This window comes from Capra hircus, chromosome 16 (genome assembly GCF_001704415.2).
Source record: "Capra hircus breed San Clemente chromosome 16, ASM170441v1, whole genome shotgun sequence".
NCBI classification, from domain to species: Eukaryota; Metazoa; Chordata; class Mammalia; order Artiodactyla; family Bovidae; genus Capra; species Capra hircus.
In genome coordinates this window covers 64732711-64758240 of record NC_030823.1, presented here as the reverse complement: position 1 = coordinate 64758240, position 25530 = coordinate 64732711, and the positions used below count along the sequence as shown (strand labels likewise).

The 25530-nt window shown below is 37.4% G+C and overlaps 2 protein-coding genes across 4 annotated transcripts in view; one reads left to right on the top strand and one right to left on the bottom strand.

Annotated features, from left to right (window-relative positions):
• Positions 1-12787, top strand: part of TRMT1L (tRNA methyltransferase 1 like) — a 36688-nt gene extending 23901 nt beyond the window's left edge. For all 3 annotated transcript variants that reach the window (XM_018060722.1, XM_018060721.1, XM_018060723.1), the window contains 5 exons: positions 4824-4902; positions 8080-8246; positions 9061-9123; positions 11352-11478; positions 11579-12787. In XM_018060722.1, the coding sequence (XP_017916211.1) occupies positions 4824-4902; positions 8080-8246; positions 9061-9123; positions 11352-11478; positions 11579-11831 (689 nt within the window). In that variant the 3' untranslated portion in view covers positions 11832-12787. The remainder of the gene's footprint in view (positions 1-4823; positions 4903-8079; positions 8247-9060; positions 9124-11351; positions 11479-11578) is intronic.
• RNF2 (ring finger protein 2) overlaps positions 20406-25530 on the bottom strand; it is a 41203-nt gene continuing 36078 nt past the window's right edge. Inside the window, exons 5-7 of the mRNA XM_018060720.1 lie at positions 23681-23953; positions 22701-22872; positions 20406-22432 (exon numbers count right to left, since the gene is read on the bottom strand). Coding sequence (XP_017916209.1) covers positions 22331-22432; positions 22701-22872; positions 23681-23953 — 547 coding nt within the window. The 3' untranslated portion in view covers positions 20406-22330. The remainder of the gene's footprint in view (positions 22433-22700; positions 22873-23680; positions 23954-25530) is intronic.

Genomic DNA, 25530 nt, shown 5'->3' with positions numbered 1-25530 from the left:
TCAGTCACATGCATGTACTTCTCCTCTCCAGTGTTGGCTTAATCAATATTCTGTGTTCATATTTTTATAAATATAAAAACTTTGTTTACAAGTTGTATTAGTTATCTATCTGTGTGTAACAAATTACCTCAAAACTTAGTGGTTTAAAACAGTGTTTATTTTCTCAGTTTCTCTTGAGTCAAGAATCTGGGCATAGCTCAGCTGGGTCCACTAGCTAAGGGTTGCCCACAAGGCTGCCGTCAAGGTGTTGGCTGGGGCTGCAGTCATCAAGGCCTGACTGGGCAAGGACCTGTTTACAAGCTCATTCACATGGTTATGAGCTGGATGTAGGTTGTTAGACTGAAGACCTGAGCACTTGTTGGCTGCTAAGAGGTGTTCTCAGTTCATTGTCAAGTAGTCTTCTTCACAGAATAGCAACTCACTTCATCAGAAAGAACCAAAGAGAGAAAGGGAGAGAGAAAGAGAGAATATTGCTGTATTCTAGTCACTAGATATGAGTCTCCAGATCCAGTGATCTCGCATTCAAGGGGTGGAGATTATAGAAGGGTATGAATACCAGGATACAGGGATCATTGCTGCCTTTCTTAGAAGGCTGCTCCACAGAGATGAACCAGTTACAGTGCTGTAATAACTTTTTTATACACTTGTTCAATTACTCAAATTAATCATTACTATATATTTGTCACCTTTTGGGTGTGTATATCCTTTTCACAATCCATAATACAGTTTCAGTGCTTCTGTGATTTTGGTTAAAAACAACCTTTGGGTTTCATTTAATTCCTCTGGAGACAGTCCTCTTCTTCTAGTTTGGGTTGTTTGTTTCTAAGTCTGCCAAAAGCTGTTGCCCTAGGTCTCCCTTTTAGACTTATAATGGAAATTTTCTTTGGCTTTCTCCTTGTGATGTACTTCCTATATCTTAAATCTTACGTATTTTTCACCTTTCCTTCTTTACTTTCTCCTTTTGAAGCTACACTTTTTCCCTTAGAAGGATTTCCTTAGAAGGATTGCAGGGGCAAATATAGAAGTCTAGGTTAGAAGTTGTTTTTCCTCAGAATGTTTAAGATGTTATTCCTTTGTCTTTTAGCCTTCAATATTGACAAGTTTGCTGTTGTTCTTAGGAATACTCCTTTGTGTTTTTTTCTCTGAGTGCTCTTGAAATCTCTCTTCTTAACCCACTATTCTAAAATAACTTCAGGATGTTTGTGAATTCATCTTTTTTAATTCATTGTGCTGCAGTCTATGAGCCGTTAAACTTGAGTTCTTCAGTTCTGATAATTTTTTTTCTATTTTCTCTTTGATAATTTTTTTCTCTCAAATTATTTATTCTGTCTTCCCAGAACTCATTTTAGTTATATGATGGATCTTCTTGATTAATCCTCTAATTTTTTTACATCTCTATTTATTTCTTAGCATTTAGTTCTTCTTTATAAATTTCCTTATTTTCCAACTTTCCTGCTTAAATTTGTCATACTTTGCTCATTTTCAAGAGTTATTTCATACTTTCATTGGTCTCTTTTTAATAGTATCCTATTCTTGTCTCAGAGATGTGAAATCTAATCTTACCTCTATGATACTATTGATTATAGTTGGGTATATTTCATATTTAGGGGAGGATAGGTTTTTCATTTTGCTTATTTTTGTATTGTTGCTATTATTTTGTTGTTTTATTCTTTCCTATTTCTGGTTTGCAATTCTGTTCTTGTCATAGTGTATCTCAAATGTCTAGTTATGTTGAAGTTCTTGGGGCAGGGCTTATAAACTGATAAGATTTTACTGTAATGAGAAGGCAGTCTGCCTTTTCACTACAAGAACTCCCAAAAGACAGTCAGCCAATCTGAGTGTGTGTTTTTTCTCCTGGATTGGTAAGTACTTAGGCAGAGGAACTTTGCAGACTTTTATCAGCTTTCTAGGAACCATGTTGGGGAAGGAGACTGGAAGGTCTTAGCATTTGTACAGATTTTTACTTCAGTTCAGTTCAGTTGCTCAGTCGTGTCTGACTCTTTGCGAAACCCATGAATCACAGCACGCCAGGCCTCCCTGTCCATCACCAACTTCTGGAGTTCAATCAGACTCACGTCCATCGAGTCAGTGATGCCATCCAGCCATCTCATCCTCTGTTGTCCCCTTCTTCTCCTGCCCCCAATCCCTCCCAGCATCAAAGTCTTTTCCAATGAGTCAACTCTTTGCATGAGGTGGCCAAAGTATTGGAGTTTCAGCTTTAGCATCAGTCCTTCCAAAGAAATCCCAGGGTTGATCTTCTTCAGAATGGACTGGTTGGATCTCCTTGCAGTCCAAGGGACTCTCAAGAGTCTTCTCCAACACCACAGTTCAAAAGCATCAATTCTTCGGCGCTCAGCCTTCTTCACAGTCCAACTCTCACATCCATACATGACTACCGGAAAAACCATAGCCTTGACTAGACGGACCTTAGTCGCAAAGTAATGTCTCTGCTTTTGAATATGCTATCTAGGTTGGTCATAACTTTTCTTCCAAGGAGTAAGCGTCTTGATTTCATGGCTGCAATCATCATCTGCAGTGATTTTGGAGCCCCAAAAAATAAAGTCTGACACTGTTTCCACTGTTTCCCCATCTGTTTCCCATGAAGTGATGGGACCAGATGCCATGATCTTTGTTTTCTGAATGTTAAGCTTTAAGCCAACTTTTTCACTCTTCTCTTTCACTTTCATCAAGAGGCTTTTTAGTTCCTCTTCACTTTCTGCCATAAGGGTGGTGTCATCTGCATATCGGAGGTGATTGATATTTCTCCTGGCAATCTTGATTCCAGCTTGTGTTTCTTCCAGTCCAGCATTTCTCATGATGTACTCTGCATAGAAGTTAAATAAGCAGGGTGACAATATACAGCCTTGACACACTCCTTTTCCTATTTGGAACCAGTCTGTTGTTCCATGTCCAGTTCTAACTGTTCTTTTCATATATCTCCTCACTCTTAACTGTCACTAATGCCCCTGATTCCAGATCCTCTGTGGTTCAGCCTCACCCAAGATTAACTTCCTCTTTTGGATGGAGAAGACACAGAAGCCTGTTGATCTTAGAGAAGATCTACAAGTCTTGAAATTTTAAAATGAAGTCTTTTTTTCCCACATTACCACCCTATTTCCATCTTCAGAGACAATCAGTACTTTCAATTCTCAAGCCTTTTCAGGTCCCACAATGCCAGTGGGCTTGCTGTTTATTGGTAGCCTGTCTACCCATTTCAGGCTCGGGCTTTAGCTTTCTCTGACCTGCTAAATCAGTTAACCCCTTGTATATCTGCTTCTCACTTCTAAAATTTTATTGACATTTCTCATCATCTTATCTCTTCTCACATTTTATTTATCTTTGGGGTTTGAATTTTATTCCTTTGTTCTCATCTTAATAATGCTTTAAGAAACAGAAGAGATTAAAGTATGTGTTCAGTCCATTTCATTTAAAGTCTCTAAATAGTTTGAATTCCTCATCTGGAATTACCTTCATGGCCTATTTACCAATGATATAGAAATAGTAGTTCTTTCTTTCTTGACACCTTCATTTTTTTCTACTTCGTAACTTGAAATGATAACCCTGATCCTTGAAGATGCTGATGCTCATCAGGCACTAAGAAATCCTAGGCAAGGGTCTTCAAAAAAGACATAGGTTTATATGACGGGATCATTTTGCAAAATACATCAGGAAACAAACTGACAAATATTTGTGTGCTGCCTGCGGTAAGTTGGTATAACTGACAACCATAAATGTGAATCACCCTACTTTGGGTAATTCTGCCTTGTAGTACATGTAATTTAATTATTTAATGGTTTCAGGGAAGATGTCTTGAATATATTCCTGTAGCATTTGAGCAGCATCATTCTCAACAAAGCTAAGGTCAGTGATAACCACACTTTTTAAGGCTGAAAAGTAGACCTAGGAACAAACAATGAAGGCGGCCATTAAGTATATATACAACTGTGAATTATGCCACTTAATTGCATTGAATGAGAGTGGTATCAGATAGCAAGAGGCTATAGACCCATGCCCCTACTGCCATAATCCTGGGTTCTGGATATATCTAGGACCCATTGATCAGATCAGGCCATTCGGAGAAAGTGAATGATCAACCCAGAAATGGACTGGGGGAACTCAGTTGGAGAGAATCTGATTTAAAATGACTATTCTGAGTCTTAAGTGAAGAGGAAAGTCCATGGTAGAATATCATGCCATTTTGGAAACTAAGACTAGGTCTTGTATCTCCCCAGTCATCTTCTGATTACATCAGGGCCCTCATTGCTCTTTAAACTGAATTAGTTTCTTCTAGCCTACATGTCTGGGACTGAATATGCATCAAGCCTAGGGAATAGAGTAATTCATTTTCTCTTCCCAATTACAGAAGAGTTAACTTAAGGGAAATGTCGTTATTTTGATGGATGTTGGTTATATGGGTATGTACATTTGTTAAAGCTCATCAACCTTTTCACATAAAACATATACATTTTACTGCATGTAAATTATACCCTAATCAGTTGATTTTAAAATATGGATAGCTTGTGGAATTTATAAGACTCCTGCTGAAATTATTTCAGGTAGTATAGTGACTAAAAACTATGCCTCTAATTTTGACATGGATTTCTGTATCTTTCTTAAGCTTTAATCATCTAATCTACATAACTGAGATCTTAATACCTGCTTCAGAGAGTTTTAAGGATTAAATTTTTTAATGCATATAAATGCACAATACCTGGCACATAGTAGATCCTCAGTGTTGTAGCTGCAAACTATTACTTATATAACAATTACTACTGTTTACATTGTCATTTCTCCTTTGATTTCTTTTTATTACCTTTTCACAGAAAACCCATATAGACAGCTACCCTGTAATTGTCATGGAAGCATGCCTGGAAAGACAGCAATAGAACTTGGACCTCTATGGTATGTGCCTAAGCATAGTAATGTATTCAGAGTTTATGCATGTATTGACCTGGTTGCTGACTTTTGATTACTGTGGTAGAAGACAAATTTAGGTTCAATAAATATAGGTAAATATAATTCTTTTCCCCTATGAACCTGAGTGAGTGAGTGAAGTTGCTCAGTTGTGTCCGACTCTTTGCAACCCCATGGACAACAAGCTCCTCTGTCCGTGGGATTTTCTAGGCAAGAGTACTGACTGGAGTGGGTTGCCATTTCCTTCTCCAATTTCTTTTCACATTTTTCTATACCATTATTCTTCCAAGTTTGTCAGAGTTAAGATGAAGTTGGATCAAAGAAAAGCCAAGCTGATCTGCAAACTAAATAACTCATTCCTGCGTAGTAAGGATGAGGCTTGTTTTAGCTGATAATTATAGAACTAGGGTATGATTTTAAAGTGATCACTATAACTTTTTATAGACCAGTCAACTAATGTAAAAGTTCTTTGTGGAATTAATTTTAAGGAAGAAGGGCATGTTAAAGTAAATGTCTGCATTTGTATTAGGTAAAGCTATGTGACACAGCTGCAAACATTTAATGTATGTGTGTGCTTTTTGCATCCTTGGTAACTAGTTATGGTGTTTTTCATGTTTGAAAGTTGAATTGCTTTTACTCACAATCCTTCCCATAAGCTGTTTGTTAATAGAGATTCTTGGAGAAATTTGAGATTGCTAATAGCATTGTAATAAGAATCATTGCAAACTTCAGCCTCATTACTTTATAAGGCCAAGGTTTAGTCATTGCAAGCTGGTTTTAGAAAAGGCAGAGGAACCAGAGATCAAATTGCCAACATCCGCTGGATCATGGAAAAAGCAAGAGAGTTCCAGAAAAACATCTACTTCTGCTTTATTGACTATGCCAAAGCCTTTGACTGTGTGGATCACAATAAACTGTGGAAAATTCTGAAAGAGATGGGAATACCAGACCACCTGACCTGCCTCTTGAGAAATCTGTATGCAGGCCAGGAAGCAACAGTTAGAACTGGACATGGAACAACAGACTGGTTCCAAATAGGAAAAGGAGTACGTCAAGGCTGTATATTGTCACCCTGCTTATTTAACTTATATGCAGAGTACATCATGGGAAATGCTGGACTGGAAGAAGTACAAGCTGGAATCGAGATTGCCGGGAGAAATATCAATCACCTCAGATATGCAGATGACACCACCCTTATGGCAGAAAGTGAAGAGGAACTAAAAAGCCTCTTGATGAAAGAGGAGAGTGAAAAAGTTTAAAGTTCAACATTCAGAAAAGGAAGATCATGGCATCTGGTCCCATCACTTCATGGGAAATAGATGGGGAAACAGTGGAAACAGTGTCAGACTTTATTTTTTTTTGGCTCCAAAATCACTGCAAACAGTGACTGTAGCCATGAAATTAAAAGACGCTTACTCCTTGGAAGAAAAGTTACGACCAACCTAGATAGCATATTCAAAAGCAGAGACATTACTTTGCCGACTAAGGTCCGTCTAGTCAAGGCTATGGCTTTTCCGGTAGTCGTGTATGGATGTGAGAGTTGGACTGTGAAGAAGGCTGAGCGCCGAAGAATTGATGCTTTTGAACTGTGGCGTTGGAGAAGACTCTTGAGAGTCCCTTGGACTGCAAGGAGATCCAACCAGTCCATTCTGGAGGAGATCAACCCTGGGATTTCTTTGGAAGGACTGATGCTAAAGCTGAAACTCCAGTACTTTGGCCACCTTATGCAAAGAGTTGACTCACTGGAAAAGACTTTGATGCTGGGATGGATCTGGGGCAGGAGAAGGGGACAACAGAGGATGAGATGGCTGGATGGCATCACTGACTCGATGGACGGGAGTCTGATTGAACTCCGGGAGATGGTGATGGACAGGGAGGCCTGGCGTGCTGCGATTCATGGAGTCGCAAAGAGTCAGACACAACTGAACAACTGAAGTCTAAAAATTAACTTAATGGTAAACATATTTGTGCTGATGCCCATTATTTTATTTTCAAGTAAATACTTTTAGATTAAGAAATGACCTGGACAGCCTTGTCTTCTAGAACTCTCAGTCACCTGCAGTATATTGACCCTACTCACTCTTGGAACTGGAGAAGTTCAGAGTAACAGGCTGCTAGATCCAGAAAGATCTCCTAGCCCAACTCTTCCCTCATTTTACCAAATGAAAAAATGATGGCACAGAGTATTTAAGTGTTGGATAAAACTGATCCCTCAGGATTTAATTAGTTGCACACACAGAGCCAGAATTTTTTTTTTTGACCTCCAAGACTGAACAGTAACTTAAGGTTTTCTCACTTAAAGCCATTGTTCATGTCTTTACACTCGTCCAGTCTCTTCTCCCTTCCCTTCCTCTAGTTCAAATTCTGCATCCTTTTTGAAGTGTCACTCCTTAGTGCTTAAATCCAAAATAATCTTTGAGTTGTCTTTTAGTAAATCTTACATTGGTCACTCGTTTGACACTTAAAATCACATATCATTTCATATATATTTGCTAACCCTAGTAATAGCTACTATTTCTTGAGGATATACCTTGTATTAGGGATTGTAGGTGTATTATCTCATTTAATTCCCCTAAGTCTGTGAGAAGTTTTATTTTCCGTATTATGATAAGGAATGTGAGACTCAAAACAATAGTTACTCAAGATTACGTAGCTAATAAGTGGTGGAAAGGCTTGTCTGACCTGGAATTCATATTCTGTCCGTTATACTTGTGATTCTCAAATTAAATGGGAAACATATCAGACTGAGCCCTGGGCTACTTTTTAACTACATCACCACCAGCACATGTAATTCTTATGGATGTCACCCTGCCCCGCCATATATGCCCTGGAACTAAGGGTTACTGTTACTGATAGGAATATGCATTGTGAAAACCTCTGCATTACTGTGTGTCCCAGTCTAGATGCTGTCTACATTTATAGGCTTTCATAGGGTAAACAGTCAGTTTTATACTTCGCTGTATCTTACGCCTCTATGTCCAACAGGACATACACCTTATGAGGGCTCTGTAAGTTGACCTACTGTGAATAAAATTTCCTTTACTAATCCCACTAGCTTAGAGAATTGACATGATAAAGTGGGCAAATTATCTTAGTCGTTGTTTAATTATGAAGACTTTATTAAAGAAAACACTTCTTGAATCTAATTCTATATTCTTTTTTCAGGTCAAGTTCCCTTTTCAATACTGGATTCCTCAAAAGAATGCTGTCTGAATCTCTTCACCATGGCTTAGATGACATTCAGACCCTAATAAAGACACTCATCTTTGAGTCAGAGTGTACTCCTCAAAGTCAGTTTTCAGTTCATGCACCTTCAAATCTCAACAAGCAAGGTGACTTAACACTAATTTACTAGGTTACAAACTGTTTATCAAAAATACTCCATCTTTAATGTTATAATTAAAAGCAATATAAGTAGTACGCTTTAAGTAAATTCTCTGTAATGAGTCCCAATTAGCTTTTTTTTTTAATTGCGTTTTCTTCAAGTTTATATTAGGGGCCTGAAAGGAATGATGGTTTTGTTTTATAGATGTATTTTTTAAACTTTAGTAGATTGAAAGAACTAAAAGTCTCTGATGCTGGGAGGGATTGGGGGCAGGAGAAGGGGACGACCCAGGATGAGATGGCTGGATGGCATCACGGACTCGATGGACGTGATTCTGAGTGGACTCCGGGAGATGGTTATGAACAGGGAGGCCTGGCGTGCTGCGATTCATGGGATCGCAAAGAGTCGGACACGACTGAGCAACTGAACTGAAAAGTCTATTCTGATTTTATTACCCTGTATCTGCTTTCTGGAAAGAGAAACTTTAGGTCATTCTAACAGTGTGGCCAAAAATTTTGTAATATCCATCAAGACATGGAAGCTAAGTTTACACTTACCACTCAGGAAAGTTAAGTTTTTTCTCCTTTGTTTTCTCTTTAGTATAAATAGGCTTTTGTAGTTTTACCTGGCTATTGATAGAAGGGTGGGCCTGTTAGGTATCTTAGAGGGTCAAAAAATGAATTCTTGGAATTTGTTTTGGTCACAGAATCTCATATATTCATAGAAGCAGTGCATAGATTTAGTAAACTTTTATGTAAACTTCAAATTGTTGCTTAATATCATCCTGTAAACTATTTTGCTTCCATTTGTTCTAACTTTAGAAGAATGCGGTGTATTTATTAAAACTACAGATGATACCACAACGGACAGTCACAGCGCACAAGGTACATGTGTGTGTGTATGAACACATCTGTGTAACAGCACGCAGCAGCAGGGTAACTGAAAGAGAAGAGGTTGCTTTGGTAGCCTACTTCAAATTCATTTTCATCTTATTATATCAGCAACCAAATTACGAGTAGACCTTGTTTATCTGGTATTTGCATAGTTCAAAACTTCTGTTAATGTGTACTTTGTTCACATCTCTGGTATATGGTGACCCCCTTGTAAGAGCTATACAAGATGTTAAAAGAAATGTCATTGATTAACCAGAAGACCCTATACTCTGGCCATAAGAATTTTATTACATAGCCTTTCTTATAATTTGAGGTGTGTACATACTTTAAAATATACTTGTATTAGGCATTATAAATTCATATCAAAGGATTTTAAGATTTGTAATGGCGATGCTTAATGTCTAAGGTTTTTAGAAGGCAATGTTAGATTCTAAATCTGTTTTGTATACAGGCAAAAACAGTGTTGAGATTGAAAGAACCAAGGACTATAATTACAAGCTGTAATTTTGTATTAGTTGCTCAACATTTTAGTGTTGATTTTCAAAGAGAAGAAAATTTCAACTCCTGCTAATAGCTTATGGTTTAATAACTACATACTGTTCCCAACAGTCATGTTCATTTAGCATCTTCAACTAATTTGTTAGGATTCAAATCACTTAAAAATGATTTATTCTCCTTAATTTCTCTGTTGGAGGGAAGAGAAAGGCATTCCAGTATACTGTAAAATACATTAAATTTAAGAGTATCATTCTACTTCTTTGTGTCATTTGTTATATAACCTCAGCCAGGTCCCCCGCCTTTAAGAGTTGTCATAAAACCTTTTTAGAATAAGGTAAAAACATAAGTTTTTAAGATATTGAAAATCTCTGAGCCTTTCTCATGTATAAATTAAGGTAATTAGACTAATCTCTCAGGATTCTTTTATAGCTCTAAAATTATGATTGTTCTAAACTAGTATAACAACATATAAAATCTACATGACAGAAAATATCAGGCAAAAGAAATCTATGGACTGCTGATGATAGTAATTGGAAGGTATTAGATTTTTAGTCTCAGCCTTTCCTAACTCTTGGGGTATATATGCCTTCTTAGATTTAATGTGACAGTATAATCAGGTTTTAATTATCTGATTTAATGGGGAAGCCATGAGTCAATACTTCAAAATATTTATCTTTGAATGCAGTTTATCATTCATTTTCATGCATCAAATTTGTCTTTTGAACACTTTTGCTTAAATGAATGTTCATGAAAATTTTAAATTTGGCCATAGTAACATTCATATAGAAATATAGAGTTGAACATTCAGAAAAAAATCTCCATATGGTAACTTGGATATCTCAGTTGTCTTCCTTTTGTGATTTTTGAAGGGAAACATTGCTAGAAACTTACTTGCTAGCTTCCTTTCACTGAAAATGTAAAGGCTAAGTACTGCGATAAAAAGTAGGCAATGAGATCATACAGTGTACTCATAAATTCCTGTATGCAAGCCCCTGAGACTGACTTTGTGTTCGTTTTGTGTTCAATGAAGACTACTGTATATCACACACAGTTAACTCTTGAACAGCCCTGGGATTAATCCATGTGTAACTTAAAGTCAGTCCTTCATCCACAGATTCAACAAACTGAACCATGTGTTACTGTAGTTTCTCCCTGTTGAAAAATATCCATGTTGAAGTAGACCCACACAATTCAAAACTGCATTGTTCACAAGGGCCAGTTCTACTGGTGTTCAGTAGAGAATACAAGTATAGAAATAAAGGACCTTATTCTCCAGGAACTTAGAATATAATTTCGGAAGGATTTATACACATTATTAAAGACCTAAATACATGAAACAAGAAAACATATAATAACAGAACTTAATCAAACTCAGAGTAGTGTTGAGAGCAGTGAAATCTGTGGAATGACTGGCCCAGATTTCAAAAATGGCTTTCTACAGAAGATGGAGGTAGGCTTGAGGCTTAAAACTGAAGAAGGTAGAAAAGTTCTGATTCAGCAAACAGTTAAACAGTAAAATTACATGAGTAATGGATAGTGAAAATATAAAGAATAAATATTACAATAAAAGCTATGTTGTTGTAAGAATTAAGATTGGATAGATAGGTCAAAATGTTGTGTCAAAGGATTTAGACTTGAAGATAGTATGTAGTTATTAAAGTATCTGGCTTGTAATTTTTAAGAGAATGCTAACTTTCTGTGTTTATATCTGTACATTTCAGGAAAGAGAAAAAGTAATGAAACAACTGCAAATTTAGTCAAGAGGCAAAAGACTGATGTCAATACTGAACATCCTCCCTTTTATTACAACATCCACAGACACAGCATTAAAGGAATGAATATGCCAAAGTAAGACAGACCGTGAATGACAAACTGTATATATTTAGTATTTTTATGACATTATGATTTAAAACAAGAACCTCATTTTTTTTGCCTTTCCTTGTTGCAGGTTAAAAAAGTTTTTGTGCTATCTTTCTCAAGCAGGCTTTCGAGTAAGCCGAACTCACTTTGATCCAATGGGAGTTCGTACAGATGCACCTCTAATGCAGTTTAAATCCATCCTTTTGAAGTACAGCACCCCTACTTACACTGGAGGACAGTCAGAGGGCCATGTCCAACCAGCATCTGAAGATACAGTAGCTGACAGGGTTGAAATGTCAGTGAATGACAAAGCAGAAGCAGGTGGTTGCAGAAGATGGTAATGTAAAGGAAAGTTTCTCAGATGTCTGTGTTGGTGACCTAATAGTTCTCTAAAACAACTGTAGTGCTTTTTCTATTCTTTCAATTCAGTTGTGTTTAAAAAAAAAAAAAAACAGTGCTCTTTTCATTCAGAAAATTAGCAGTTTCTAATTTAGCTGGTTTGGGAGCTATGCTTTCCAAGTTTTTCTTATTTTAAAGAAAACTTAAAATTTTAATGAAAACATTTCATATGAAGCCAAGTTTGTGACTGAGATCACCCTACTGTTAAATAACTCAGAAAATGTTCACATGCAGAGTGTATGGAATTTTATGTTATGAAAATAACACATTACTTAATCTCAGCTCTACTTAAAGTGATTCACGATGTTTATCTTTTCTGTTTTGTAATGTGTAAGATGAATCCAAAATCCTTTTATTAAAGTGACCCTAAATAGGAATAGTGTCCTTTCTGATTACAAATGTTATTATTTCACAAATACAGGCTAAAATATATTCCCAAGTTCAAGAAATCTTATTTCTCCAACTAAATACTTATCAGAGAGAGAAATACATTTTCTTATAAGTTTAAAGTCTGATGATTACACTTTAGAGTAAGATTTTGTTAAAATAAATTGAGACTACTGTTCTAATGTAATTGTTTACAAGCATGAAATTCTGAGGAGAGATTTCGTTATGAATTAAACAAACTGGGTGATCTCAAGTGCCTCAGTTAATGCACGTACAGTATTCATTCGCTTGGTTATGCTACCTCTCAGGGGTAAAACTTGTCACCTTATGAATTTATGAAGTGAGGATTTTCTTGCTTTTGGGGGTGGGTTTTTTTGTTTGTTTTGCTTGTTTTTTTGGTTTGTGTATGTGCTAATTTTTTGTACAAGTAGCCCAGGCTAACATGACTATGGAAATTAGTTGGAAAAAAATATCTTGTTTCCATTAATAAATATGGTTGGTTCTTGCTTCATCTGAATATAAGTTTGTGTGAAAAGGTATACCAAAAATTTAGATTTTTGTCCCAAGGATTTAATACACCTTTACCTAAGTGTTTCTTAGAAAAACTAACTTTTTTACAAGTATTAAGCTTGGGAAATGGAGGAAGAGAAATGACTGAAAGGTTTAAGTATATCATGTAAAAAAACCACTCCCATGACACAGAAATTCAGGGAGTTGGGGTTGCATCAACATAAGAGTATTAATTTAGAAGAAATATAAGAAAAACTCTTCATGTTATTACAGCATAATCTTAGAAGGATGCTTTTTCTTGTCTCCAATTAATGGAATTTTAGTAAAATAAAGGAATAGATAAAGTACATGTTAGTTTCTATGACCATTAAAAGAAAACCTTTATTATTCTTGCCAGTTAATTCACAAACACGAAAAGAAATAAAAGTTGTTATTTTTTTGTATAGTTAAGAAAAGTTTCTGTAAATCCATGAGACAAAATCAGCATTTGGACTATCTGATTATTTTAAATCTATGTGTATGGGGAGAGGAAATAAGGTGAAGGAATAGGAGGATATAGAACCTATCTCCCCCTACTAACATATGAAAAATACATCTACATGTGGAACAATTTTCACTGAAAACAAACTGGAACCTGTCAGATGTACAACCAAGGCTGTATAAAAGATCCACACAGAAACAGGTAAGGAAAAACAAGCAATCAGGTAGGGACCTGTGACCCTGGGAGGGAGCTTGGAGGAAAAGGGAGATTACCCTCCCTGGAGGGCAAGTGGTTCAAGCCACACATTGGGTGCCTCAGCCTGGGGTCCAACAAAGGGAAGATGAGGCCCTTGGCTGGTTGGAGGGCCAATGAGAACAACAGGGGGGCTCTGAGAAGGCTATATTCTACTCATGAGGAGCCCCTGGATACTCACGTGGCCCCAAAGCTGGGTGGAAAGGGCAATTGAAATGGAAACCTCACAGACTGCCGACATTCCCCATGACCACTCTTGTATGCCCGCCACTGCCCCCAGCCTGCGCTGAGCAGATGCTCCAGCACTGCGGGCCTTGCGCTGCGTATTCACCATGAAGCAAGGGTTGCCACAACCGTGGAAAAGCTCAGCTGGCTATGAGATGCTAAAGGCAGCTCAAACCCTACGTGCTGTCTTAGCAAGGTGAGGAGCAGCCGTTTCCGGTGATGGCACAGCAGAGTCAGTCAGGAAGGTCACCTCAGCCCTCGCCTAACACCCACTGTGCACCTCTTGCTCCAGCACTGCTCCCCGCTGGTGTGAAGGTGAGTACTGGGAGGAACAACAGCACACACTGAAAGCTACCTGAGCCAGCCTGGACCTGACCCTCGGGGCTTCTGCTCCAGCAGCGTGAGACCTGACCCCACCCCTGCGGGCAACTGAGAGGAGGGGAAGCCCTGCCTCACACCCGACTCCAGCCCGTCCACCTCCAACCCCGCCTCCCACCAAGTGACAGCTGCCAGCTCGCTCCTCTGAAGAAAGACGTGACCCGTGTTCATGTCCGATCCAGCTCTCCCACCAAAGAACACGCAGACTACAAGGGCTACTCCCACATAAGGACTCCTTCAAGCATGCCAGAGGGAACTGTTTCACCTGACTGCATAGGGACAGAGAACAATAAGCCAAATAAGATGACAGAGGAATTTCAGTTGAAAGAGCAAGAGAAAATGGTTACAGTGGGGGAACTGATGAAATAAATATTTACCAGGTAAAAGAATTCGAAGCATTCGAAGAATAAGAATGCTACCTGAACTAGGAAAAGGCATAGATGAATACAGTGAGAAAGTTTTAAAGAAACTAGAAAATATAAAAGAGAACCAGTCAAAACTGAACACAATAACTGAAATGACAAGCACTAGAAAGAATGACCAGCTCACTGGGTAATACAGAACACGTAAGTAACCTGGAAGACAGAACAAGGGAAACTACCCAACCACACAACAAAAAGAAAAACTTTTTAAATGTTAAGATCACACTTGTAGGGATCTCTAGGATAACGTGTATCAACATTCACATTATAGGGGTCCCAGAAGAGAGATGGGGGTCAAAAATGTATTTAATGAAATTATGGCTCAAAGTGATGAAAGGGAAAAACATGCAACCTAGGATACCTCTACCCAGCAAGATTATCATTTAGAATTGAAGGCGAGATAAAGAACTCATAAGCAAAAATGGAAAGTGTTCCTCAATACCAAGCCAACCCTAAAAGCAAATGCTAAAGGTTCTTCTGTAAATGGAAAAGGCTCTAACAAGAAACTATAGGAAAGGACAGTCCCATTAGTAAAGGCAAATATGTAGTAAAGCCAAGTATCAACCACTCAAATAAGCTAGCACAAAGGTTAAAAGACAAAAAATCTATAAATCAATTATAATTGTAATTACTAAGGGAATTGTCCTCTTCCACATGGTCCAACAGTTAGGATTCCTGGCTTTCACTCAGGTGGCCTGGGTTTGACTCCTGGTGTGGGAAGAGATTTTGGGTGGCTTCCCTAGTGGCTCAGATGGTAAAAAATTCACCTGCAATGTGGGAGACCTGGGTTTGATGCCTGGGTTAGAAGATCCCTTGGAGAAGGGAGAGGCTACCCACTCCAGTACTCTGGCCTGGAGAATTCCATAGACAAAGGAGCCTGGCAGTCTACAGTCCACGGGGTCACAGAGTCGGACATGACTGAGTGACTTTCACTTTAGTAAAGGAATAAACTGCTGCTGCTCAGTCGCTTCAGTCGTGTCCAACTCTGTGCGACCCCATAGACGGCAGCCCACCCGGCTCCCCCGTCCCTGGGATTCTCCAGGCAAGAATACTGGAGTGGGTTGCCATTTCCTTCTCCAGTGCGTGAAAGTAAAAGTGAAAGTGAAGTCGCTCAGTTGTGTCCGACTCTTAGCGACCCCATGGACTGCAGCCTACCAGGCTCCTCCGTCCATAGGATTTTCCAGGCAAGAGTACTGGAGTGGGGTGCCATTGCCTTCTCTGAAGGGAATAAACATGAAGATGTAAAATATAACAAGAAATAACTAAGTAGAGGAAAAGGTAGTAAAAACATAGATCCTTTTAGAATGTGTTTGAACCTAAAAGACTATCTGTTTAAAATAAATCAATACAGAATCATGGAACCCCATGGTAACCACAAAACACCTACAATAGATACACAAAAACAAGGACGACCACAAATACACCACGAAGGAAAATCGTCAAACCACAATGGAAGAAACAAAAAAGGGACAGGGAAGAACCATAGAATAAGCGAAAAGAAATTTCCCATCACTTCATTGCAAATAGAAGGGAAAGAAAGCAGTGACAGATTTCCTCTTAGGCCCTAAAATAATTGCAGATGGTGACTGAAGCCATGAAATTAGATGATTGCCTCTTAGCAGAAAACCTGACAAACCTAGACAGTGTTACAAAACAAAGACATCACTTTGCCGACAAAGATATGTATAGTCAAGGGTATGAGGTCTTTCCAGCAGTCATGTACGGATGTGAGAGCTGGACCATAAGGCAGGCAGAGACGGAAGAATTAATGCTTTCAAACTGTGGTGCTGGAGAAGGCTCTTGAGAGGAGCCTTCCAGCAAGGAGCTCAAACCAGTCAATCTTAAAGGAAATCAACCCTGAGTAGTGATCAAACCCGGGCCCCCTGCATTGGGAACATGGAGTCTTAGCCACTGGACAATCAAAAAGTCCCTACCGTCCTTCATGTTTCATTACGTAGTTAACTTTACCAGCGCTATTTATGTGGATTCAACTTACTGTCTAACGTCCTTTCATTTCTGCCTGAAGGATTCTTCAGTATTTCCTATAAGGTAGGCAGGTCTGCTACTGACAGATTTGCTGTTTTTGTGTGTGACCATCTTAGTTTCTTTCATTTTTGAGGAGTAATTTTGCTGCATAGAGAATTCTAGGTTGACTCTTTTCTTGCAGAGCCTCTGGGCCTCCATGACTTTCCCATGAGAAGCAAGCTGTTAATCTTATTAAAGAGTCCTCATATGTGATCACTTTTCTCTTGCTGTTTCTCAAACCCTGTCTTATTTAGCACTAGTTAGGCTTCTCATGGGGTCACAAAGAGTCGGACACGACTGAGCGACTGGACTGAACTGAACTGAACTGAGGCTTCTCAGATATCCAATTCTTTTTTGTAAAATTCTGAAGTTTGGGGCAATTATTTCTCCAAATATACGGTAACCTCTTTTCTTCTCTCCTTCTGCTAAGTCACTTCAGTCGTGTCAGACTCTGTGCGACCCCATAGACGGCAGACCACCAGGCTCCCCCATCCCTGGGATTCTCCAGGCAAGAATATTGGAGTGGGTTGCCATTTCCTTCTCTCCTTCTAGGACCCCCATTATGCTATTATACTTGATAAGTGTCCCTGGGATCTCTGCAGTTTTCCCCCTTTATTCCTTTAAATTTTATTTCAATATAGCTGATTTACAATACCGTGTTTCTATTCCTTTTTTTCTGATTTGGCTACTCTCAAGTAATACCTCTGTTCAAATTTGTTAAATATTTCTAGCAGTTCAAATCTGCTTTTGAGGGACTCTGTAGAATTTATGTCACCTGTTATAGTTTTCCAATCCAGGATTTCTATTTGCTTCTTTTATCATAATTTCTTTTTATTGTTATTTATTTGGAGCAAGATTATTCTCAAATTTAGCTTTTAAGACATGGTTTCTTCTAGTTCTCTGAACAAGCTTTTAAAGGCTAACAAAATTTTACTTAATAAATTCAACACCTGGGCTTTGTCCCAGACACTTTCTTTGCAAGTCTTGTAAATTTTTTTGAGAACTAAACATTTAAAATAATATAACATGCCAACTCTGAACCCAGAATCCCTTCTCCTCCTCAGGTTTTGCTGGGTTAGAACTTCTTGGACTGACTCTGTAAAGCCTGCATTTTTTTGCTGTGTGTGACTGTTTTATTCTGTTTTGCTAGCTTAAATGTGAATAATCTTTGCTCAGTCGTGTCCAACTCTTTGCGACCCCAAGGACGATAGCCTGCCAGGCTCCTCCGTTCATGAAATTCTCCAGGCAAGAAAACTGGAGTGGGTTGCCATTTCTTTCTCCATTTTGTTAGCTTAGAGGTCAGCTAATGATTGGACAGCAATGTTCTTTAATGCCTTTAAACAGTTAACTCTCCCAATCTTGAAGAAGTGCTCTTTGAAACTGTTGGGCTATGCCTTCAACACTTCAACATGCAGTTTACAACTCTGCCTTAGCTTTCACTTCCTACTTACAGAGCCTCAAGTTCTGTCACAGGTTAGATTAATGCCTTCATTTTTCTTTTGGGTATGCATAACATCTTATACATGCAGCCTTCTAGATTCCCAGGAATATGCTGGAACTTTTCAAAGCCCTCTACAGGCACGACATTTTTTTTTTTTTTTTTTTTTGGGTCAGCATCTGTTTAGCCTCAACTGTTATCACAGCCTCAAGCAGCTTCTATGGTAAACAGGCTAAAGATACAGATGTTTGCACAGAGTGAGTGGAGTCAGGTCAAATAAAGACAAAACTCTTAAGAACACGGAGCTTTTCAGTGGGGTCAGGTCAAATAGTGACAATTCTCTAGAGTGGGCTTTTTGTAGTGCTTCAAGTTCCCTGCAGTGGTTTAAGAGGCTGCTGGTTTTAACAGTTGCAAGGTTGCTCTTTTTCAAAGCTGACCTGAAACTGAGGAAAGATGGGCAGGGAAATTTAAAATGTTACAAACCATGTTGTTACAGTTTCTGTTGAATAAATGCTTTTTAGACTACTGGAAGCTTTTAGTTTTGTTTTGTTTTTTAGAGTTCTGACAAAGTTGATTTTGACAACTTTTAGTGTTAACATTGTTTTTATGAACAACAGATTTTCAGCAGTCCTTACTCCATTAATTCAGAAAAGTTATCAAGGAAGCCATTCTTATAGTTACCACGATGGAACACTAGTTACTTTTCCCTTCTAATAATTATGTTTCTAAGATTTAGTAAACCAAGTATTTCTAAGTAGAAATGTGGTAGGAATTTAAAAGAGATTTTTTCTCATTTGGCATTTCAATTATTTCATGTTTAGTTCTCCAAGTTGAGAGTCCTAAGGTACAAGTGAAATACTGTCATTCCCAGTGTTCAGAAGACTTAAAACGATAATGTAAAACTAATTACAAAGGTACAATAATCAAAACAGAGTGGTACTGGCAAAAAGAAAAGTCATACAGACCAATGGAATACAAGCCCATAAATAAACCATGCTGTATGTATGGTCAATTGATTTTCATTAACTGAAAATTAATTAAGGCTGCCAAGACAATTCAGTGGAGAAAGGGCAATCTTTTCAACAAATGGTGCTGGGGAAACTTCATATCCAAATGCAAACAAAGCTGATTTCTTATCTTTTGCCATATACAAAACTCAAGATGGAAAAAAAGACCTAAACTCTTGGAGGAATATCTTCATGATATTAGATTTGGCAATGCATTCTTATACATGATACCAAAGCACAGGCAAGAAATAGAAAAATTCGAACTTACCAAAATTAAAAACTTTTGTATATCACAGGACACTTCTGAAAGAGTGAAAAGCCAGCCCACAGAATGGGAGAAAATATATGAGTAAATCATATATCTGATGACAGATTAATATCCAGACTATATTAAGAACTTCTACAACACACACAAACAATCCAATTAAAAATGGGCAAAAGACTTAAATGGGTATTTCTCCATAGAGGATATACAAATGGCCAGTAAGCATGTGAAAATATGCTTAGCATCACAAGCCATTAGGGAAATGCAACTCAAAAACACAATGAAATAACACTTTATACCCATAAGCACAGCTACTGAAAGCAAAAACAGCAAGTGTTAGTGAAGAAGTGGAGAGAGTAAAATCCTTCTGTATTGCTGGTGGGATTGTAAAAGGGTGCAGCCATTGTGGAAAAGTCTGAGGTTCCTCAAAAAATTAAATATAGAATTAACATGTGATTCAGCAACTTCACTCTTCAGTGTATACCCAAAAGAACTTAAAGAACTCAAACAGATACTTGTACAAAAATGGTCACATCAGCAGCATTCACAACAGCAAAAAGTTTCCATCAATCTAAGTACCCATCAACACATGGATACAGTGGAATATTATTCAGCCATAAAAAGGAATGGAATTCTGATATATGCTACAACTTGGATGAACCTTAAAACCATTATGTTATGAAACATTAAGACACAAAGGACAAATGCTGCAAATGCTGCATGATTCCACTATATATCATGCCTAAAATAGTCAAATTCAAAGAAAAATAGTTTACCCAGGGTGTATCACTTATCAGGTACAGTTTCTGATTGGGAAGATAGTTCCAGAAACAGACAGTGGTGATGGTTAAACAACACTCTGAATGTATCTTAATGTCATTCAATTGTACGGTTAAAGTGATAAATTAGGTTATATATAGTTTAGCATAATATTAATAAATTTTAAAATGATAATGTACAATCCAAAGTCTCATTTCTCAGTTGAGAAGGTGGTTATAGAAGTTACTTGGATAATACTTTATGAAACACTCATAGTTAATAGTATGTTTAACAGTACCCACCCTCCAGCACACACAAACATACATACACATACACACACACACACAACACTATACACTCAGTGCTCTATCAAACACCTGTAATTATATTTTGCAAAGGATTACACATCCAGTAAATTCACTAATGATGCAAAGAATTTATATCCTCCCATACTGATGGATAAAAACACATACATTCTCTAAGCACAAAGCTTATATTCACAAATAACTTTTTGCTTAAAGACAAATGTCAATTAATAATCACAATGGAAATTTAGTTGTTTAATGCAACCACTAATCTAATATCACCAATAAAATCTAAGCAGTTATATCACAAAACCAGGGTTATATTCAGTGGACATGCATTAATAATCTATACAATTTAACATTACACCAGAAAAGGAACTGAATACAAAATTTTCCTTGATATTTGGTGGTTTTCAAACTTCATGGCACAGATTACAAAAAAAAAAAAAAAAAAATTGTAAAAACAGATTTTAAATATTTTCCAAAAAATGGTAAAAAATTGAACAAGCCTTTAAGTTTTCATATTGGGGTGAATATTTAAAACATCAAGCTGGCCCCGATCTGTCAAAAATGACAGGTAAATATTTACAACGACTAGATAGGCTTTCAGTTACAGTGGTATTGGAGGGTAACTTTCCCCTGGTAAAAACCTTTTATGGTTAATTTCCCAATGCAAACATGTTTTCATAAATACTGTGATAATAGAAACTTGGAAACATACCTGAAATCAGGACAGGGACAAAAAAAAAACAACACAAGTCAATCTTATTTCTGACCTGTAATCATAAAGCCTTTTGGGTCCAAACACCACACACTGTCCTTCATTATAAAACTAAATTAAGAAGAGTAGAATGACTTTTACCATTCTGGCTGACATTCTTCTACAGAATTATCTTTTACTACACATCAAGGCAGGGTTCAAGCTCCATTAGCTTGCTTCTCTAGATACAGTGTAATTAGCAGAGCACCAAATTTATAAACTGATATGGCAACCCAAAATGCTAAACACACTTTTCAAACAGAAGCAAATTTTCCCTATTGTTAGTTCTATGTGCCATGTTATTTTTGAAACTTATGCAGCTACCAATAAGAAAAGAATTAGGGAAGCTTTGAACATATCTTGTACTTTTCATCCAGGCTAAAGTGCAAAATATCTCCATGTCTCTGGTATTTTAATAGGAAAAAACATACACATAATAAAGGAAATGAGGTGACAATAAAATACAAAGAAAAAGACTTCTTAAAATACTTGCAAAACTACATAAGAACAATTAAATTTTTCTTTCTTCAATGAAATCGTGAATGAACCAAGTTCTCACAGAACTTGAGACCTTGTTTGGTTCTCTTTCCCAGGATCAGAAATTCCAAATTTAGAGGGACAAAAATGGAAGAAAATAACATTGCATGACAATGGACACTAAGTTCATAAAGAACTTTTCTTTAAAAATGAGATATTATGGAAGAAAATACCATGAAAATAATAATCCTATGAGAATTGTTTTTTAAGCACAGTAAATTTGAGCCTTGGTCTTCATGAAGATACTACAGCTTATATAGAAAACTATAAATATACAAGACTCCAGGAAAAAAAGTCAAAATACATATTTAACATTCTGTAGGCCTAAAAAACTTTCGAAGGGAGGGAGAAAGATGGCCAACTGAATCTTCACTCAAGAATACAGAACTATGAAAAATTCCTGGGTCAAAAGCTCCAAGATGCTCCAAATGGAACCACACTTTGTGAAAACATACAATTTAGATATACTTTTTAAAGGAAAGAAAAAGTACTGAATAATTGCAGTTTCTTCCAAAAAGGAGATCTTAAATTAAGGGGAAAAGATTCTAATAGTGTAAACGAATCTGGCTCAGAAAGAAAACTGAATAACATATCCAATGTTCTGTCCATAAAAGTAATGACGGTACATCTTTAATATTAAAGAAATAGGCTATAAAAAAGTTCATTCTCAGAACTGGTTTTAGTAAAATCTCATTTGTGCTCCTTTGTGGGTGCATAATAAAGTTCCATGGGTTTGTTCACCTTCCAGTATTTCTCACTGACCAATTCCAAAGAAAAAGAGCCATTTAACACCTAAAACAAAAAAGAAACAATTATGAAAACTACTCCAAGTACAAAACAGTGAGATGGAACTACATTAAAGTCCATCTGAAAAAAAACTTAGGATAAACTTGTTGTCATTTATACCATTCATAAAAGAAAAATGGATGTATCAAGTTAACTACCCTGCTGCAATTTCTCTTCAGTGTACGCACCATTTTATTAGGCCCCACCCCACAACTTGCCACTCAGATGCTCAATGTGCCCCCAATATCAACAGCCTATTATTTTAAATACTTACAGTGAACTGGCCACTGGCTGTTGCTATGTAAATGGTATACTGCTTCTCACTGGCTGTATCAAGGTTCATCTGGTTTGATTCTCCTTTGCTTCGAAGTTCTTCTAAAGCTAACCTCACAGCCAGATACTTGGATAAGTGATCAACAGTGGCATTACCTGAAGTCTTTATGTATCTGGAAAAACAAATCATTAAAACCTTAATTTCTAGATTAATGATAAAAATGAATGTAAATTATAAAACACATTTCCAAAAAGCCATACAAAATGCAAATATCTCAATTATTGACAAAATAATATCAGAAATTAATTCCTCTATTATCTAAAAATTTCCTACTGAAAGGTACAGAAGAGAGAAAGGTACAAGCTCACATCAACCAGGCCATGAAAGCTCTACCTACCTCACCATCCATAATATATGACATAAAATAACAAAAATCAAATAGAAATACACACTGTACAAAGAGGAAAAAAAGAACATCCCACTCAACCCCAACAATCAGTCCTGAATCTACAGCAGCAAGAATACTACTAAGAATATAAGCAAATTTCTTGTCTAAGAATTAATTTTAGGTTTTTCAGAATGAGCGTTAAGGGCTGATTTTCAGATGTTTTTTAAAGCATGGTGTATCATTCACTCACTCACTCACCCTGACGCATATCTGTACTTAATGGCAGGTAGTGTGCTCTCTGGAGAGAGAATAAAGCAGCCATGCTGGCCAGCCAAAAATTTTAGAGCATTATTGTTAAGACATTTAAATGATCCTTTCTCCTCTGCCTAGGAGGGTCATTCCTTTCAGATATGCATCTGTAGACAGCAAGCACATGAGGAATAAAAACAACAATGCAGGCAGCTAAACTATCCAGCTGGCCTCTGGCAACAATGGGATGACAAATATCACCCTTACTTCTTACCTGAAATTGCTTTCTAACTCCAAAGTAAACACTCTAAATTCAGATAATCTGAAACTAACCCACACTTACCTTGTCTGTGCACTGTCATCTTTTTCCATAAGTGTGGGATGAGGCCTGAACACTAATTCAATTTCACTAGCGCCGTCCATTACTGGGTCAATTGCCACTGTTGCATTATTATTATCAAGCTCAAGCCCGGAATCGTCAGATGTTTTGGTCCGTTTGTTACTAGGTCCTGCTTCCTGATTGCTATGCGTGGACGCATTACTACAGTGAGAACTGTCTCCATTGTCTTCTGCTCCACTACCATTCTCAATCTGTTGTTTCTTACCTCGCTGTAATCTAGTTAAGAGGAAAATAACACAAAAACAGGTTGCATGAAATTTACATGTAGGCCTTCTCCATGCATCAAGTTAGAAGTACATTTATTGAAGTTACTAAATTCTAAGTTTCCTGGTAGCCTAGAGGTTAGGGTTCCAGATTTTTATTGCTGTGGCCTGAGTTCAACCCTTGGAATTGGGGAATTGAGATCTTGAAGCCACGTGGACCAAAAAAAAAAAAAAAACAAACACCTAAATTCTAAAAACATCTTAGTAACTGAATTTGCTCCAAGTTGAATAATGGCATCTATTTCCCACATGTCCCTGAAAAGTTTAGGGAAACATACACAGGCAAACATTTGAACAAATTTAACAAATATTTACATTCACTGAAAAAATTTCTTTTTTGATTATAGGGACTACTGGCAAATACTTACATTTGGAGACTTTTCTTATGAGATTTTAAATCAAAAGAAAGGTATGATTCAGATATGTAAGCACTCTCTGCCTGCTGACCTCACCCAAAGTCAGCTAATGCAATGCCAAATTATTCTAATACAAAAGATGAGATATCTAAACACAGAGCATGAATACAGAAGCGTCTCTCTAACAAGCTCAAATACTATAAACCGGTAATTGGGCAAGGCGCTTCATGTACACCTTATTTATTCATCAAAACAACCGTCAAGGCAGTTAACAATACTCATTTTATAATTGGGGTGGAAAATGCAAACTTAGCTGACACCTGAAAAAATAGTGTGTGCCATGCAGATTATCTAGAAGAGGTTCCTGAAAGACAGAACAATAAGTATAAAGGCGCCAAGGCAGAAACAAGCTTGCTAAGTCTGAAAAACACCGAAGAAGCTTTAATAATGTTGTTAACAACTGAACAAAGCTTCTGTCACATACTCCCACCACTAGAAATGTTCAGCAAAATTGAAAGTCTATCCATAAAGGATTTCACAAAGGGGATTCTTTCTCCAAGTAGAAGACTGAAGGTCTGCATTTCAGAATCACTTCTAGAACCTTTAAATATGAATGCCTATTCCCCAATCAAAGATTTTGATTTACTTAGCCTGAAGTGATAACTTTGAGGCTCTAGAATTCAAAAACTTCCCAAGTGATTCTGATGTTCAGCCAAGGTGAAAGCCGCTAGACTGGGACGTGGCTTTGGAAAGTCCTGACTCTCCCTGAGGCCTAAACATATAAGGAGATGTCAGAGCAGAAAAAAGAATGGGGGTGAGGAAAGTGCTCAGACTGTATAGGGCTTTGGAAGCTACCACTAAGATCTTTTAGCCTGACTATAAAGAGAAGATATTAGAGGCCTCAGAGCAAAGGAGAACTTGGACCTGACTTTCACCTTATCATTCTGTCTGCTGTGCTTTGAACAGATGGTATGGCGATAAGCATGGAAAGTAGAAAGACCAAGCAGGAGGCTACTTCAATACTTCAAGCGAAAGACAGTGGCTGCTTATACCAACGTGGATGTATTATGGGAAAAGCTAAAAATATATTTACTCGCAGACTGGTATACAGGCTGGGAAAAAAGGAGAGATTAAAAGTAACCCCAAAATGTTTGGCTAAAGCAAGTGTGATGAT